At 41.0% G+C, this 17,484-nt stretch overlaps 1 protein-coding gene across 1 annotated transcript in view; it reads right to left on the bottom strand.

Annotated features, from left to right (window-relative positions):
- Positions 1–6,691: 6,691 nt before the first annotated feature.
- The window catches only part of FOXO1 (forkhead box O1), an 87,005-nt gene continuing 76,212 nt past the window's right edge, over positions 6,692–17,484 (bottom strand). Inside the window, exons 2-3 of the mRNA XM_048848562.2 lie at positions 11,062–12,418; positions 6,692–10,620 (exon numbers count right to left, since the gene is read on the bottom strand). Of these exons, the coding sequence (XP_048704519.1) occupies positions 11,075–12,418 (1,344 nt within the window). The 3' untranslated portion in view covers positions 6,692–10,620; positions 11,062–11,074. The remainder of the gene's footprint in view (positions 10,621–11,061; positions 12,419–17,484) is intronic.

A 17,484-nucleotide genomic window follows, 5' to 3' on the forward strand; every position in this document is an offset into this window, starting at 1 on the left:
GGCTGCATTAAACAAACACCTTCTTAATACATTAGTGTGGAAGTTCCTTCAATGCAAGACTGCAAGATTAATAGGGGTGATTTTTTTTTTTTGAGAGCGAGAGAGAGAGGGATAGGGAAAGGAGTGTTTGAGAGAGGTCTAATGCCTTCAGTTACTAAACCAGCTGTCTGACTGTGGAACCCTGGGTGGGGTGTTCTGTCCCCTCTAGTGGTACAGAGACCACTTAGCGATTAATGAGTCTGCTACAGCTTAGCTAAGAGGCATGTGGCTTTTAGCTCATGCAGTAGAAACTCATGCATTTAGCTCCAGAGGTTCCCAGGTTTAATCCTGCACGCTGATGACCAGGATCTGTCAGTGTTACACCTGGCTTTAGCATGAGTTGTTGGGTTGTAAGCATGTTTTTGCATAGGTTCTCAAATGAGGACTACTTGATAGCAACCCATACAGAAAGGATCATAGATCAATAGCCCTTTCCATCTCAAAGAGATTCACTTGGAATCAGCATTGGAATGGAATGACTGAGGGATTTCAGGCTTATACCTCAAATGAATTAGCAGCTCACTCAAAGGAGAAAATAACCTTTAATTTTGACAGTCCCATTTAAGGTCTTAAAAGAACCTGGCATGCTTTTAACCAGCTGCTGTTGCAGCTCTGTCTAGATTCTTCTTTTCTCAGATCGGACTTTCATTATTAGGAAGCAGAATCCTGTGTATAAATGTAATTAAGGAGGCATGTAGCTGCTCCAAATATTTATCTTTTGTCCAAAGCCCCTCCAATGTGTCACCTTGCTCTACAAAAATGGCAATTTTCCTGCCATCTTATCTGCTCAGCATCTGGGCTTCCTTCTTCATGTCTGTTTTCCCATGTTCCACAAGAAGTTAGGTGGGTTATCAATTCCTACCCTTAAAAGGGCACAGAAGGCAACCTGACAGGCCATTTCGTGATTCAACTTACCAAGTACACTAACTTGTCCAACCCAGGCCAACTCTGAAAAGGCATCTGAAGCACTGTGTCTGGAACAGGGCAGCAGGAGGTGGTAATTTATTTAGGCTCTTAAGCTGAGAATTCAACTCCTGCAGGGTCTAGTATCTCCTCCTGGTAACCATCTTCTGCTGGCAGGCCACCGAAACAACGAACAGCCCCTGCACAGCTTAGGACATTATGCCATAGCAGAAGGCAACTGCCACATGCAACTTTAAAAATCTAACAGAAGGGAAGTTCTGCTCCAGCTCAGTTCCGTCTCCCCCAAAAGAGCTAAAGCCATTTTTGACCCTCAAGCTGTTGCTTGCCTTGATTACCCAGCCAGCCACAGACCTCCCACAGCATGTTTAGTCCTAAAATGGTGATAATCTTGTTACTGTGCAAAGACATCGTTTTGGAATATATTTTCATTTTGCTGTACCCTCCTAAGCTTTCAGTACAACTGAAGCTTGTGGAATGATTTCATAAGCAATGTATACATTGCCATGCAACGCCTTAGTGGCATCAGAATTCAGTGAAACTCCTCCAGATGCTTTGGGTAGACAGTGCATGCCCTGTCACATAACTTGTTTACTCTTCAGCACAGTAGACATGACTTTTTGGAGGGGACACCTTGTTCTTGGGCTGAAGAGGGTATTATAGATCAGTGTTTGTCAACCTTTTTGATGCCAGGGACCGGCTTGCTGCTTTCCTAAACTGCGTCCGGGAGATCTCGGGGACCGGCACCAGTCCACAGAGCGGTTGTTGAGAAACACTGCATAGATGACCATGGAGAAAGGAACTTCGGAACAGCCGATTTATGAATGAGCTCTTTGTAAGAACTGAGGTCAGGAGTTGGGGCTGGAACCACACTAGATATTTCTTCACAAAGGAAGGAAAACTAATTTCTTCCTCACGCAGATGGAATTCCTCAGGCAGACAGAGGTTGGAGAGTGTCCAGGCTGCTCCGGAAACAGAGCTAGAATCTCCTTGACCACTCAGTAGGGAAAGACACAGGAATAAGCCTAAAAGGGACGTGAGGTGCGATCGAAGAGGCAGACAGATACTGAACCCCCCAGTCAGGGAAACAAAGAACCACAGAGAGAGAGAGAGAGAGAGAGAGAGAGTGTGTGTAAAAGACCCAGAGAACCCAGCAATGCCAACTGGCAGAGAGCACACCATCTCATAATTCCCATCAGCCCTGACACATTCACAGCCCCAACTCACTGTTGTCATCATCTGTACCTAAAAGGTGTCATGTCAGGTGTCATATGCAAACTGGTAACACACTGGTCATTAACATTATTGTGTGGTGCACGTATGGGAGGTGTACAAAGAATTATCGATGTGTGCCTAAGCCCAGTCTGTCCTACACAAAGCAACACTGGTTTGCAGGCTTGACTGTCTCCAGTGTAAATTAGACAAGGTGAGACCAAAGCCAAGGAAAAGTACATTTACATGGAAGGTAAACAAAGCCAGCAGGCAAGCAACTGGGGGATGGCGGCGAGTTAACAATTTTGACCAGTGCTGGAGACTGCACCCCCCAGGAAGCCTTTCTGCCTCTTCAAACAGGGTCAGTGAACTTTAGGAAGATACAAACAGAAGCAAAAAGCCATTTTATTATCCGTCCCTAAGGGGACAATGGGGCATAGCACACTGCAAGCCTTATGAAAGTTGGGTCCTCAGGTCTGGAGGATTAAGGATGCTGATAACTTGGTGTCAGTAAGGAAACTTCTTTGGCAAAGATTGTAACTTGCTAGAATTAAGTTTGAGGCACTAGAAAATGTGTTTTGTTCATAACCATTCTTGTCTCTAACTCACTGCCAAAGTCACTGACAAGCACTCAAACCAAAAACTAGTAACAAGAAATTTAACGTTAAAACATGGAAGGACCCCAGGGTCCAAAAATAGGTGAAACAACTGTAATGAAGGGGGAAGGAGGTTCCTCTGGGCCTACTTTTTTGAGGTGTCACTTTGGCATATGGGTCTGAGAGCATGACCCCAGATAAGGTAACACTGTTTTTAATGGTCAGGGAGTGACACATGACTCGAAAAGAAGGGATGCATAAAGGCAATTTTCACTGCAAATTAATTTTCCTTCAGGAGTTATTTCAAAACATGGATTATTTCACCACCAGCTGTAAATGAATTTGCCTTTATTTGTACTTGCAATTAGAATATTTTAATCTAAGGATCTAGCTGGCATTTCTGCAAAATGTATCGTACTGAAATAAAACTGCCTTAGGGTATGTCTACACTATGAAATTAGGTCAATTTTATAGAAGTTGATTTTTAGAAACCGATTTTATACATTCAGTTGCATATGTCCACACTAAGTGCATTAAGTCGGCAGAGTGCGTCCTCACTACCGTGGCTAGCATCGACTTACAGAGCGGTGCACTGTGGGTAGATATCCCACAGTTCCCACAGCCTCCGCTGCCCATTGCGATTCTGAGTTAAGCTCCCAATGCCTGATGGGTCAAAAACATTGTCGCAGGTGGTTTTGGGTACATGTCGTCAGGCCCCCCTCCCTCCGTGAAAACAACAGCAATCGTTTTGCGCCTTTTTTCCTGGGTTACCCGTGCAGACGCCATACCACGGCAAGCGTGGAGCCCGCTCAGCTCACCGTCACCATACGCCTCCTGGATGCTGCTGGCAGATGCGGTGCTGCATTACTACACAGCAGCAGCTCCTTGCCTTCGCGGCAGATGGTGCAGTAGGACTGATAGCCATCGTACGTCTCCTGGGTGCTCCTGGCAGACCTTGGTGAGGTCAATCGGGGCAGACATGGACAGCCATGGCTATTCTCCTCTTAGAACACCGAATGGGAGCCAGACGCTCCAGGTCATTCTCTTCTTTAAGTTTTGTCTCATGGAGATTCAGTCCTGCCTAGAATATCATGCAAGCTGGAAGCTTCTGCCTCAGGCTGCTCTCCCAGCCAGCAGCACCACATGGTCGCACCTACCCCAGCCTGCCCCTTGCTCCCATGGCTCACGAAGTCTGGACAGTAGCAAGGAGCAGTTCAACTATAGGCTGAGCAAGTGCAGAATGGTGGTAGAATGTGCCTTTGGATGTTTAAAAGCTCGCTGGTGCTGTCTGCTGACTACGTCAGACCTCAGCACAACCAGCATTCCCATTGCTATTGCTGCTTGCTGTGTGCTCCACAGTATCTGTGAGAGTAAGGGGGAAGACGTTTATGGTGGGGTGGGAGGTTGAAGCAAATCGCCTGGTGTCCAGTTTTGAGCAGCCAGACACCAGGGCGATTAGAAGAGCACAGCAAGGCGCGCTGCGCATCAGAGAGGCTTTAAAAACCAGTTTCATGACTGGCCAGGCTTTAGTGTGACAGTTTTGTGGGTTTTTCCTTGATGCAAACCCACCCCCTTTGTTGATTTTAATTCCCTGTAAGACAACCTCCCCCCACTTTGAAATAAACTATTATTTTGAAACCATGCATTCATTCTTTATTAAAAAAATAACGGACAGGGTAGCCCACGTGGGGTGGGGGAGGAGGGAAGGACAAGGCCACATTGCTTACTGTAACCACACTAAAAAATCAAACAGTTTGAATGACCGCCTTCTGTTGCTTGGGCCATCCTCTGGAGTGGCTAGGTGGCCGGAGCCTCCCCCCACCCCTCCGCATTCTTGGGTGTCTGGGTGAGGTGGCTATGGAACATGGGGAGGAGGGTAGGTGGTTATACAGTGGATACATCTGGGGTCTGTGCTCTTGTTGGCTTTCCTGCAGCTGCAACAGATGCTTCATCATGTCCGTTTGCTCCCCCAACAGATGCTTCTAGATGTCCGTTTGCTTCCGCATTAGCCTCAGCATCGTGTCCTGCCTCCACTCTTCGCACTCACTTAATTCTTTCCTGGCCTCTGCCACTGAATGCCTCCATGCATTAAGCTGTGCCCTATCAGTGCGGGAGGACTGCATGAGCTTGGAAAACATGTCATCACAAGTGCATTTTTTTCGCCTTCTAATCTGCAATAATCTCAGGGATGGAGATGATAGGAGGAGCGTAGAAACATTCTACGCTCTACGATTCTGGGGGGACTGCATGGTCACCTGTGCTGCTGAGTACGCCACGCTGACCAAACAGGAATTGAAATTCAAAAGTTCCTAGGGCTTTTCCTGTGTACCTGGCTAGTGCATCAGAGTTCAAAGTGCTGTCCAGAGCAGTCACAATGGAGCACTCTGGGATAGCTCCTGGAGGCCAATACCATCAATTTGTGTCAGCACTACCCCAAATTCGACCCAGCAAGGTCGATTTTAGCGCTACTTCCCTCGTCAGGAGGAGTACAGAAGTCGATTTTAAGAGCCCTTTAGGTCAACGGAATGGGGTTGGTTGTGTGGATGCAGTCATTTTTAAGTTGACCTAATGCAGCTAAATTCGACCTAACCCCATAGTGTAGACTAGGCCTTAGACAGTTAGAGTACAGGGATGCTGCACAGCTTCTCAGCTATACATTAGTTTTCCTTCCCTGGTCAGTCTAGTCCCTGTATTCTGATTGGCCTTGCTGTCACATCTGCATAAGCACTGTGGGGTTATTTCTCAGTGACATAGTTTGTAACTACCTGTCCTCTGCAACTGGCTGACAGCCATTACTAGTCAAGAATTCGCATAAACTTCACAATTCTTTCCAGCACTATTATGAATATGCAAATCACTTGACTCATTGGTTACTATAATCCTTCTGCTCCAGAACTCAGCATTTCCAAACTGTTAAAATGAGATACTTAAACATCTTTTTTATGTAGCTAAAACTGGGGGGGACCCCAACATTTACTTGAAAAGTGCAGGAGGGACACAGGGAAGGCCCAGAAATATGGGACTGCAAAATGTAGGAAAGGAAAAACTAGTCTCTCTTTCTCTTCTTCAGGTACAGTCCTGCTCACTTTAAGGTCAATGGGTATTTTTGCCAGTGACTTGAATGGAAGCTGGATTTAGCCTTCTGTAATCCCTTTCTCTCCCCCTCCCTTTGCAGGGCTCTGAGAAACTTGTTACTTGGTTTGTAGGGGGAAAGAGGCAGTTATTAGTTATCTAATAAAACTGGGAGTTAGCCCCTCTCAGTTTTGTTTGGAAACATAACCTAAACAAGAAGTAGGGTCAAATCTGGCTCTCTATTCATGGGAGTTGATGATTGATTATAACAAGACTATTTGCATAATAAGTCAACCATACAATCTGGCCTGTGAATTGCAGCTGTTATGGGAGAAAAAGCATTGCTGTCCTGGGGTGGGTGGGGAGAAATGAAAAGATGGAAATGAAGAGGAAGAGGAGGGAGAGAAAAGAGTAGGGAAAAACAGGGTCAATAGATTTTTAAATTCTTCAGCATGGAAATTTGAATAATTAAACACTGAAGCATAGCAGAGACTTGAAGCTGTTTACCTGGAACTATCATGTCCCGGGCTAATAAACTTGAGATCTTTGGCTTCAGAAAATTGCTACAAACACCTCCTCTTCCTCCTCAGAATTTATTCAACCACCCGGGTTATTTCTGGATTAAGCACCCTCAGATTATAATAATGTGCTCCATTTTTTAAAAAAGGTTCTGCTGACACCCCACTCGCACCCCCTCCAAAACCTGTTCCCCTTCCCACATCTAATGATTTTAGGATCTAATCTGTAACGTGTGCTAATTTAAGAGTAATTCCTTCCTGTGGTTTTATTTAAGTTTTTGTTTCACATTTTCTAAATGTATTACATAAAGTTCTAATACATTAATCACCATCTCATGTCATAGCAATTTTATTAAAAGCTTATACTTACAAATATGCATTCTGAAGGGATTTCAGGAATTTTTGCAATTTTCTCTGAACCAGGCTTGTTGAACCAATGGCAACAATGCTTGAGCTGTGTAGAGCAGCTTCCAGCAATAAAGTATATCTACACAATATATCTTGTCAACTCAGGCATGGATTCTTCTTGTGTTTAGTCCCAAAGAGTTATAAACAAGTTAGTTTTATCACAATATGTTGTGATAAAATACTTAACACAGCCCTATAAGTTACTGTACCTGATACCATTCCAATTCCAGAAGAAATTCCAAGAGATAATTCCCCTTACATGAAGTACTGGAAAATCTGTTAGCTATTTTGCAGTTAGTGTTTGCTTATTAATATGGTATCATCTTGCTGAAATCCAAGACTTGGTACCATGAGGTATTTTTCCACATAAAATTGCTAATGCCAACAAGATTGTCCAAATGGGATCATCATTATTAAAAATATTAGGCAGTAAGGAATGTAATTACTACAGTGATTGAATATGACAACTGCTAATCACAAGTAGAATCCTGGTACAAATCTCATTTCCAGTATACAAGAAAGGACACAAAACCTTTTTAACATAATTTATATACATTTATGGCTTTATACAACAGTAAAGGATTGTTCTTGTGTCTGTAGGTACATCAGGCACTTCTCTGAAAATATCCAAATATGAACTTTAATTCTGCGATGTTACTGAATAAGAGCAGTGGAACACAGAAGTGTTGTTACACCACCCATGAGTAAAATTAGCCATATTTACAAGCCATTCTCTGGTGATATTGCTGGTTTGTGGAACAACCCTCAAAAAGGAGGCAAGTTTTAATGCCAAGGTTTTTTGTTTGTTTGCATAAACCACACTGCATTTTTACGTAATGATTACAAAAAACATGACAACATCTTATCTAAAATCAGTTATAAATTAAGAATCCTAGCAATTTCATAATGAAAATATGAACTTCAAATCAGTAAAAAAATAAAAAAGTACTAACATACATCCAGTGGTTTAACAAGTGCAAATTTTATACTATTTTATAATTGGTCCAATTTTAAGTTCTCTCCTCTTCTTAGGGATGCTCTGTTGACTTAAGCCAATAATAAGCAGTACAACTTTTGCTTATACATGTAGGCAATTTGTCAGTTTATCAAAGCAGAGCTTTCCAATTAATGCATCTACTATCTAAACATATATCATATAGCTATATTATGGAAACAATACATCTTTATATTTAAAATATCTGAACAGCTCTATAATACAATATACTTTTAATAACAGTACAAACCAGAGAAAAGTCAAAACCAAAGCTGCATAGGTAAGATCATCTGCACAATTCACAAAGCAATCATTTACAATAATTCTGACAAACTAATTTACTCCAACAGTTCGGTACTTTTACTGAAAAGAATTTATTACTAGAGGTCACATAATGTTTGCTTTCATGACAGACAACCTACCCTTCATTAGATTTCACAGTATCCCACAGTTACAAGCAAAAATATTAGAACTTTGACACACAAACGAAATAAAAAGAAAATGCAGAACCAAAATTCCCACCATCTATAAGTATCTATTCTGATAATGATCAAACAGGACTTCCTGCAGCCTATTTTAATTAATGAACTGTTGCATCCAAGCTCATCATAGCTATAAAAGAAAGAATATATTTGTAAGTTATACAGTAGCAATAAAATTATAAGAGGTAAACTGTTAAATGTAGAATTTTCAGCTCCTGCACCAGAGGGTCAAATTTCAAAGGGTCTCTCTTTTGGCACATAGAGGTCAAATAATTATATGACTCAGTACTTCACTTACTCTAGTCAATTGCCATTGAAGAGCAAAAATTTTGCACATGCACCAAAAAGGAGGCTCTTTGGAAACTGGTCCCAGAGTCTTCTGCTCGTGCCATGGCCAAGAGCTGTGATCACATTTCAGATATCATTAATAGGGAAGTTATTAGACAAATGCAGGCTGTTTTAGTGATATGCCAGCACTGAGCACACACTGTAATTAATATCAAGAACTTTTTTATGTTGTGTTTGTTAATCTTCACTCTCCTGGCACATCCCACAAATGATCTGGAGAATGACGATGGAGAAGATGGGAGCTAAATTGGGATTATAATCACTTTCCAGTTATGGATCACTTGAAAATAGTACAGCAGAAAAATTCATTTCCATCCCTGGGCCTATTGTAAAAATTGCAAATATTGTAAGTGCAGAATAAAAATCCTCAGTTTTTTGGTTGGTTTTTGTTTTTTTAATAAACAATGTGCAGTAATCAGTGGCAGGCAGGCAGGTTTACCTCCCCTTTCATCCCTCAAAACACAATTTAACTATGTAAATACAGCAAATATTTACCAAGTAAAGGCCCAATCCTGTAAACCCTGCAATGGGCCCAATCACCTAAAAGTAAAGGTTTGCAGGACCAAAGCCTTAGTAACTAAAGCTATCCCTTCTCCCTAAAACTCTTGTGTTTATGTAACTTTGCTATTTCACTAATCTTCCCCACCCCCAGAAATGGAGAACAAATATGTCCTTGCCCTGAAATGTTATATAATGCAAGTTTTATCCTCCATGTAGTTTTATAGTAGCACTTTCAAACCCCCTAAAATAGGGTGCGATAATAAAAATGCTGACAGACCCTAAAACTAATGCTAAATACAAATGGAAATTCTGTCATTAACTTTATTAAAATATGAACATTCTTAAAACAAAGATCCTGCTTTTGAGTCCACAAACATTATGAGACCTCCATGAAATAAATACAACATGAAGCATTGTACAAGCATCTAACAATGAATACTTAACACTTTGTGGTAGTCAGAGTTAAAATGGTAATAGAAGCTGATGAAGTTTCTAAAAATGCATATATAAAACCGATTAAATATTTCCTAGACATGAAACGGAAAGTGTCTGTCTATACACATCACTCTTCTGCCAAAAAATATGGGACAGAAATGTTTTGAATGCAAGGTACTCAGTAAGCTTTTTTCTTTCTTTAGTAGCACTCTAAGGTGCTAAGCAAATATATAAAAATGTTCACTTCATCCAGTTAAAATACTGTATAAATGAAGGTTATGAATGCTGCCAGATTTTAGATTCTGTAAATTTTTTTTAGGTAGGCTATATAACAAAGTAAACTTTAATTATAAGAACAAAATAGCTTTATAACTATTCCAAATATTCTCTCAAGTCCAACAATACCATTCATTAATCTGGAAATCAGACCCACAAATATTTTTGCATAAATTTACATAATAAAAAGATCGGTAACATACCAATTGGTATATAATCTATTGTTTGTTTTGAACATTGACTATTCAATGACCTTATCTGGAACTTATTTACCAGGCCTCTGTTTTCTCATATGGAATGTGTATCAATTTTAACAAATACAAGGCAGTTCATACAGCTGCAAAACAATGTCCACAGTTGTCTCAATTCATCAGTTCAACAGAACACGGGTAACTTCAATAAAAGTTAAACTTACTCGGGGCATGAGACCACCACAGTATTACAAGAAGTTTATAGGTTTTTTTTGGACCAAACAGATATTTTTTTAAAAAATAATTCTCCATCTACAGCTCATACTGTACAAAAACTGAAAGCACAACATGATGCAAAAGTATTTTCTGTGATTATATGGTGTAGTGAATTTGGCACTTCAGAATAATGAAATTTCCAATGGCACAGTTCTTATCTACAGCAGCACATAACCTGCAAACACTGGGCAAACATCCTGTACAGGAAAAGTCTGTTTGCTGCCAATTTTGACAAAAGGAAAAAATGAGAACAGTTTTATCAAGAAAACTAAAAGAGGGGCGAAGGACATCTTTGGACTACTTTTCTCGGTTCCTGTTGTCAGACAAGTCTGAAGAGCTTTAAACTGTAGCCTAGGGGAAAAAAACAGAAAAAACACAATGAAACAAAATACAAAATTAATGTTCACAAAAAAGCAAGAGATAGAATACGTGCTCCAAATAGCTCTAAGTCAGACAAGAATGAAAACTTCCACCTTATTGTTATTTTTTTATATATATATATATATATATATATATTTTAATACTACTGGCTAGATGTCCAAAACTACTACTCTACCTGTCCAAATAAATGCTAGAAGTCTGTATTAGGTATCCTCATTGCATATGCGTAAGTGTAAAGTAATTTACAACCCATTAAAAAAGCTAGCAAGTTAGACAACAGTTAGATGGTAGATGCAGGCACATGACACTGCAAACCATTAAAGCTTTAAGCAATTCCAAATCTGTTAAAGCCTGTACTTTTCCTTTAAACTCATTTTCAGATTTTTTTTTTTAAATAGTATGAGAATTTACCTTGCACTAACTCCTAGCCCGACACCCAGCTATGTGTGGTGGTCTTCACACTGTGTGGAAAACTTTGGTTAGGCAACACACTGTCAAAGTTAAAATCTAATGTTTCTCCATCCATAAGGTCATTACGAATAATTGACTCCATGTCACAGTCCAACCGTTCAATTAACATGTCATCTAAGTCACTGGGAAGCTTCTCCTGATGGAGAGAAACAATTCCCACTCTTCCATAGCCATTGCAACTGTTAACAGCAGCATAAGGGTTCATTGTATTCATATGCATTGGGTGACTCATAGGCACTTGTAATGAAGTTTTCACCGTGGACAAACGATTTAAACCTGAAGTATGTGACATGGCATTCACTGTGTGAGACAAGGCACGACCATTAACTGCAACTGTTGGCTGATTACGTCCTTGGTGTGGGTGGGCATTGGGAGTCATCATCTTGTTGTGGGATGGTTGATTACCATATGTTGACATCACTGAATCTGAGACCATCAGCACATTTTGGCCCAATACTCTACCACTAGGTTGAGAAACACCAGTATCTACTGATGCCAAGATATCATTGTGCGGAGGAGAATCAGAAGTTAGTAACTCCTTCAGGAGTCCTGCAGGACAGTTATATTGGCTGATCGTTCCATAGCTTGATTTACTGTCTTGAAGAGTTTGCATAGGCATCTGGGGCAAAGAGTTCATGCCAGCTTGAGCATATGTAAATTTTCGGTAGTCTGGATTTGGTGAACCTATACTTGTGGTTGGTGATGCAAATGAATAACCTGGTGTTTGCTGCATCATTGTCGCTGGAGAAGACTGGGTCGATACGGTCAGTGATGTACTAGGTGACAACAGGTTGAGATTATCCAAAAGATTCTCCATATTTTCAGAATTGCTCATCTCTGAAAGGCTGGGTAGAGTAGAAGCCATTTTGGTTGCTGATGAAGGATATACCATAGAGTGCACATCCCCATCTCCAAGGTCATCTTGTTCTGGCAAGATTGGAGAAAGTCTTCCACTAATTGTACTAGCATTAGAGCTAGTTCTAGGTCTAAAGGTACTCCAGTTATCAAAGTCATCATTACTGTGGGAGTTGGGGCTTGCAGGCCACTTTGAAAACTGTGATCCTGGGCTGTCTCCATTTCCTTCTTGGCCTGACTGAAGGGCTGCCTTTTTCTTGGCAGCTCTTCCTCTGCTTTTCGCAAACTTGCTGTTGTTGTCCATGGATGCTGCTCTTCTCCTAGGTGACTTTCCACTTTTTCCTCCTTCAGGGTTGAGCATCCACCAAGAACTTTTTCCTGTTCCCTCATTCTGCACCCTGATAAACTTGCTGTGCAGCGACAGGTTATGACGAATTGAATTCTGAAAGATAAAATATGGGATAAGAAAAGGGCCAGTTCTCTTTATCTCAACATGTAACATTTAAATGAGCAAGCCATTCTGATGCTACTTGTGTGAAAGATGCTATAAAAATAACTATGACTGAATTACTGTACAAAACACCAAAAACTTAACTGCTGTACCCAGTATCTTTTTTGGAAAAGGAATATTTTGCTTAATACCATTAATGTAACCTATCTTTCAAATTGTGCATCAAACCTCATCTGATAAACACAACCAGGGGCACTACTAGCAGGTTCTGCTAGAAATCCTTATTTACATGATTTTAACTCCTTCACTGGAGAAACGAAAAATCCCTTCAATTTTTCATTTAGTTTGAAAACTTAAGTGTAACGGTAAAGCTTGGAAGGGTGCTAATTTAGAAAGATATGTATTGGTTCAAAACTGGCTTGAACAAGTTAGCCATGCTTTGTCATATAATTTATCATATGGTTTAATTGCATTTGACATGATAAAAAGAAGAAATTGGCATGTGCCAGAGGCATCAATTTGAAACATAAGAGGACACCAAAACCAGAAAAATTCACTGAAGAACTGGTTCACAACTTGATTGTATGAGTCCCTGCTAAAGTGTAGCCTGCATTTAGGCAATTTTATTAAACAAATGGATTTTTTAACCCAGTACATGAGGAACTGTTCCATTTCTATCTCTCTCTCTCATCACACATGCTACCCTGCAGTAATATCACAGCTTCAGGAGGGTTACTTCTAAACAAAGAAGATTTGAATAATTATACTTTTGTGACAAAATATTTATTAACACGACAAACGGTTTATTCACCAGTTCAAAAATTTACCCTTTATAAAAACTCCTAAATGCAGGCCTCATACGAGACTGGATTCATTATAATCAAGTTGTAAAAACCTATTTTTCTGTAATATTTCTTTTTTATTTTAAATAAAACTCAAAAATTATGCTAAAACATGGGATTGCTGTAAGACAGCAACTACAAGAAAATCCAGAGTTTATTAATATTAATGTTGTTGATAGCACTTTAAAGCTAAAGCATGACCCAGCCTCAAGAATACAATCACATAAGCCCCAACCTGCAAACACACACAAGTAGTCCCCGTTGAACTCTCTGAGCCTATTCACATGCATAAGTAATTTCAGGATCAGGTCCCAAGTTAAACAGATAAAAATTGCAATTGCTAAACAATGAGGAAAGAGCGAAGACAAACAGCAGAGAGGAAACATGACTCATGGAGAGTTAAACTTCATCCTTAAAACCATCTTTTTCTCCTTGAACATTTTAGTATGTGAAATTAACCATTCTAATACCCAAAGGCACAAGAGTTAAAGGATGACTGTACCTCTGCAAAGAGAAGACACTGCTCATATCTTCACCAGAGCCACTGAAGCTTCTAGCCACCTTCTGAGACATGAATGGCTTCAGAAAAGCCACTGACCCCAGGAGATCCACAGCCAGCCAGAGAACACTCTGAAATCTCATGCCATTGATAAGCAATTTTGCATAGCCTAGCCCAAGGCCCCCATTCCTGCTGAAGGCAAGAAAGGGGCAGCATGTCTGCCTAAATGTTCCTGGTATTATTCCTCAAGTACATGAGCCAAGATCAAAGGGGACCGAACCATCAGGCAGGAACCCAATAACTGAGGATCCCACATGAGGAATAGGGGACAGCATCCCCAAAAGACCGTCCTCATGCTAAGGCCATCTGACAACTGGACACTGGTCGGTGGAGGACAGACAAGTCTCCAGATGCACTTTCTCCAGTTCTGACCAACCCAGGGAGCTTTTTCCCCCTCCATATGCTGCTGCAGGGCCACAGCCCTGTTGTTACAATTGTGGTCTACCCCCAGTTGTGAGTTCAATGGTCAGAAACTGGGTGACAGCTCAAAATGTTATACTACCTACAACAGTGAGTATTGACAGAAAGGGTATGAAGAGATGCAGGAAGACTGGATTAGTGCAAATTAGTGGGCCTATCAACCAGACCCAAGAACTGTCATGACTTTCAAACAGGAGAATGGAACTGGAAAATGATGGATCAAAATTGGTGTGCTGGAAATTAGGCCTAATTGGTGGGCAAAATAAGATCTGAGAAGATGGCTTATTCCACCCATCACCCCCTTTTGAGGTACTTAAAGAGACACTTTAGGGATTAAAATGGCAAAATGGACTCCTCGTGGATTCCTCAGGAAAGGCTGGCAGGCCTCTGCTTCACTCAAGAGACTGTGCCCGTCTCTGGTGAGCCGCAAGGGTCATTTTGACACTCAGACCTCAGGACACGAGTTGGAACACCTGACCACCACTGCTGGACCAGCGAGAACTGTGGATTGATATATATGAGATTCTGCTCTGTCCTTCCTTCCCTTGTGTGTTCCTTTCTGTCCTCTCTCTCCCTCAGCTTTTCAACTGCACCAGCATAATGGAATAAGATGGCCCATCCAGTCCTTACCAGTCTGAGGAGGACTGGTGAAAGAGGAACCTGACCGGGGCAGCCAGCAGGGAAGCAAGCAAGCAAGCCAGGGTCTAGAGCAAGAGCGGTCATGAGTGGCCTGACAGCTCAAAGCATCTACCCGTGACTGACCAGCCACCTCAAGTCATAAGAACATCAACAAAAAGCCACAGTCCTCCACCATTACTATCTCTTCTTTCCCCCTTGTTTCTGGTTTGTCAAACGCAGGAAAAGTAACCACCAGTCACAGGGTCAACTCAGCATTTTACAGCAGAACTAACCCTTTCTTCCCCACAAAGGATTATTTCACAAAATAAGAGACTAACCAGTATCTTCTCTCTGAAAAAGGAACTTTTAATCACAATGAATCTCACTGAGTTATGCCAAACAACTTCATTTCCAAAATGCTTTATGTTTCATTTTTGATTCTCTCTCTGTCTCTCTCATGTATTCTAATCAATATAGTTCTAAATCCTGGTGTGACATTTCTAATGTGTTTGCCACAGGACTAACCAGGCTGAGGTCTCTGCACTCAAAACCCTGAGACATTTAAAAGTGCTTAGTGTTATACACTGACAGGGCCATGTTAACACCTTCACCTCTTTGGGCCCACTTGTTCCTCTGAAATTAATACAACCACCCTTTCCTCAAAGCTACCATCACTCAACTAATGAGTACATCTCACTGCCTGTACCAACACCCAGATGGAAGAGGTTAGCTTGCTGACTTGGTTGAGACCAGAGAAGGCAACTAGAGTATTGTCTCTCAACCATCTGAAGTCTCTAGCTGCTATGGGACCTGTCAGAGGATTCTCTTTGTGAGGAGGGGCTCTGCCACATGTGGAGATGAGCAGATATTGATGTCCCAGCTCTGCGACACCAATCTCTTTTTAGTCCACCTCCTGGGGCCACAGAAAACAGTTTAAGGAGGATGGCCTGTGCTTCTGTTCTGTCTAAAGGAGAAAGGGTAGCAATACCTTCCTGACAATGGCTCTAGCAACTTGGGGCATCTCAAGGGGCACACTGTCCCTCTTTTTCCATGCAATGGTGGCAGAGGCAGATCTATACCCAGATGGAGATACAATATGCAGCCAGCAAGTCAGCAGTGGCAGGCTCCTCTCCCACGCTAGCTACTGAAGATGCTTTCAGGGTCAGGTACACTGAAGATCTTCAAGACTTCAAAAACAAAGCTAAGAGTATCTGCCAAAGGCTCTGCTGCAAATGTGAGCTGCCTCACTGCTGCAGGGAATCTAGAAGAATTTTAGAAACAAAAAAAGTTTAAAATTGTCTTTTTAAAAGGTAAAAAGTAATACAATTAAAAAAATACATATCAATATTAAGGCCAGAATTTCCACCCTCCATTGTGAAGGGGATGTTTTTGTTTGTTTGAAACAGGCTCTCTAATATGAAATAGTTAGAATGGGGATATGCCCTTCTTTGGCATACTACATCTTTCATCTCTGATCCGAGGATACGTACTCTAGTTAGAACAGTGGGGATCACCATTTTTTATTCTCATATAAGGGCCTGACCCTGTTAGGTGATAATACTGCCTGCTGATGCTGTGTACCTCTTAACCACCATCATATTTGCTGGGAGTTTAGGGCTCTCAGTACCTTGCTGTACCCAGATCGAATGCCCTTCTCTTCACCACACCTGGCATCTTAGCTATTGGCTACAAGCCAATGAGGGCCAAAATACAACTCCTGTGGAGGACCAAATGTCACTCTTTGGTCAACCATGAAGTTCACTGTTGCCCCTTCTACAGGCTGAACTCACTCCATCTGAAGCACTCTTGAGTGGCAACAACTCAATGTTAAAAGAAAATTATTCTGCAAGGCTGTTGATTAAAAGCCTCCTGCACTAGTTCATTTTTATTGTATTTTGTAAACATACTCCACCTTGGCACAGATTTAGTGTTTACTATTAAAAAAAAAGTATCAAACACACAAAACATTAGGCCATACAAATGCAGCAACATTTAACTCCTCCTTCCCTTAAAAAAAAAAAGTGTTAAATATTTAAGAAATTACTGCAATTCCTTAGTCATCAAAAGTGTTATAAACGGGTATTAGTGTACTGAGGACATTTGAGGTCACTCTTTGAGTAACAAAGCTGTCTCCTAACTTTGCCAACAATAAAAAAAAATTTTCCTAACAGGAAAAAGTTTGCAGCACAGAGCTTGTTACATAAATTCCTGTTTTTCACACAGCCAGCAGGACATTAAAGAAGCTATGATTTACTAACTTGGAAAAAGTGTTGAAGAGGTAAATCTTGTGAAAATATGCATGGCTGTTAAAGTGATGTTGTGTCTACAGACCTTTGCCAGACACAAACATGACTGATAAAAAGTGTAGTTTCAGCAATGGAACTTGGCAGCATGATGAGCAAGTGTGGTTGCAAGATTCAGAGGCATTCGTTTCCGAACCACCAGCCAAGCGCCAACGTGTAGCTTTTTTTGCTGCGGATCACTTAAAAACTGTTCTTTAAAATTTAAATTGAAGTCAACCCTTTAAACTGGATTTGAAAGCCATGAAATGCAAATTGTATTTAAACTGATTTTAATGCGCACAAGCAAAGCACGTCAGTTAAATTTCAAAGCATGCA

This window comes from Caretta caretta, chromosome 1 (assembly GCF_965140235.1).
Source record: "Caretta caretta isolate rCarCar2 chromosome 1, rCarCar1.hap1, whole genome shotgun sequence".
NCBI classification, from domain to species: Eukaryota; Metazoa; Chordata; order Testudines; family Cheloniidae; genus Caretta; species Caretta caretta.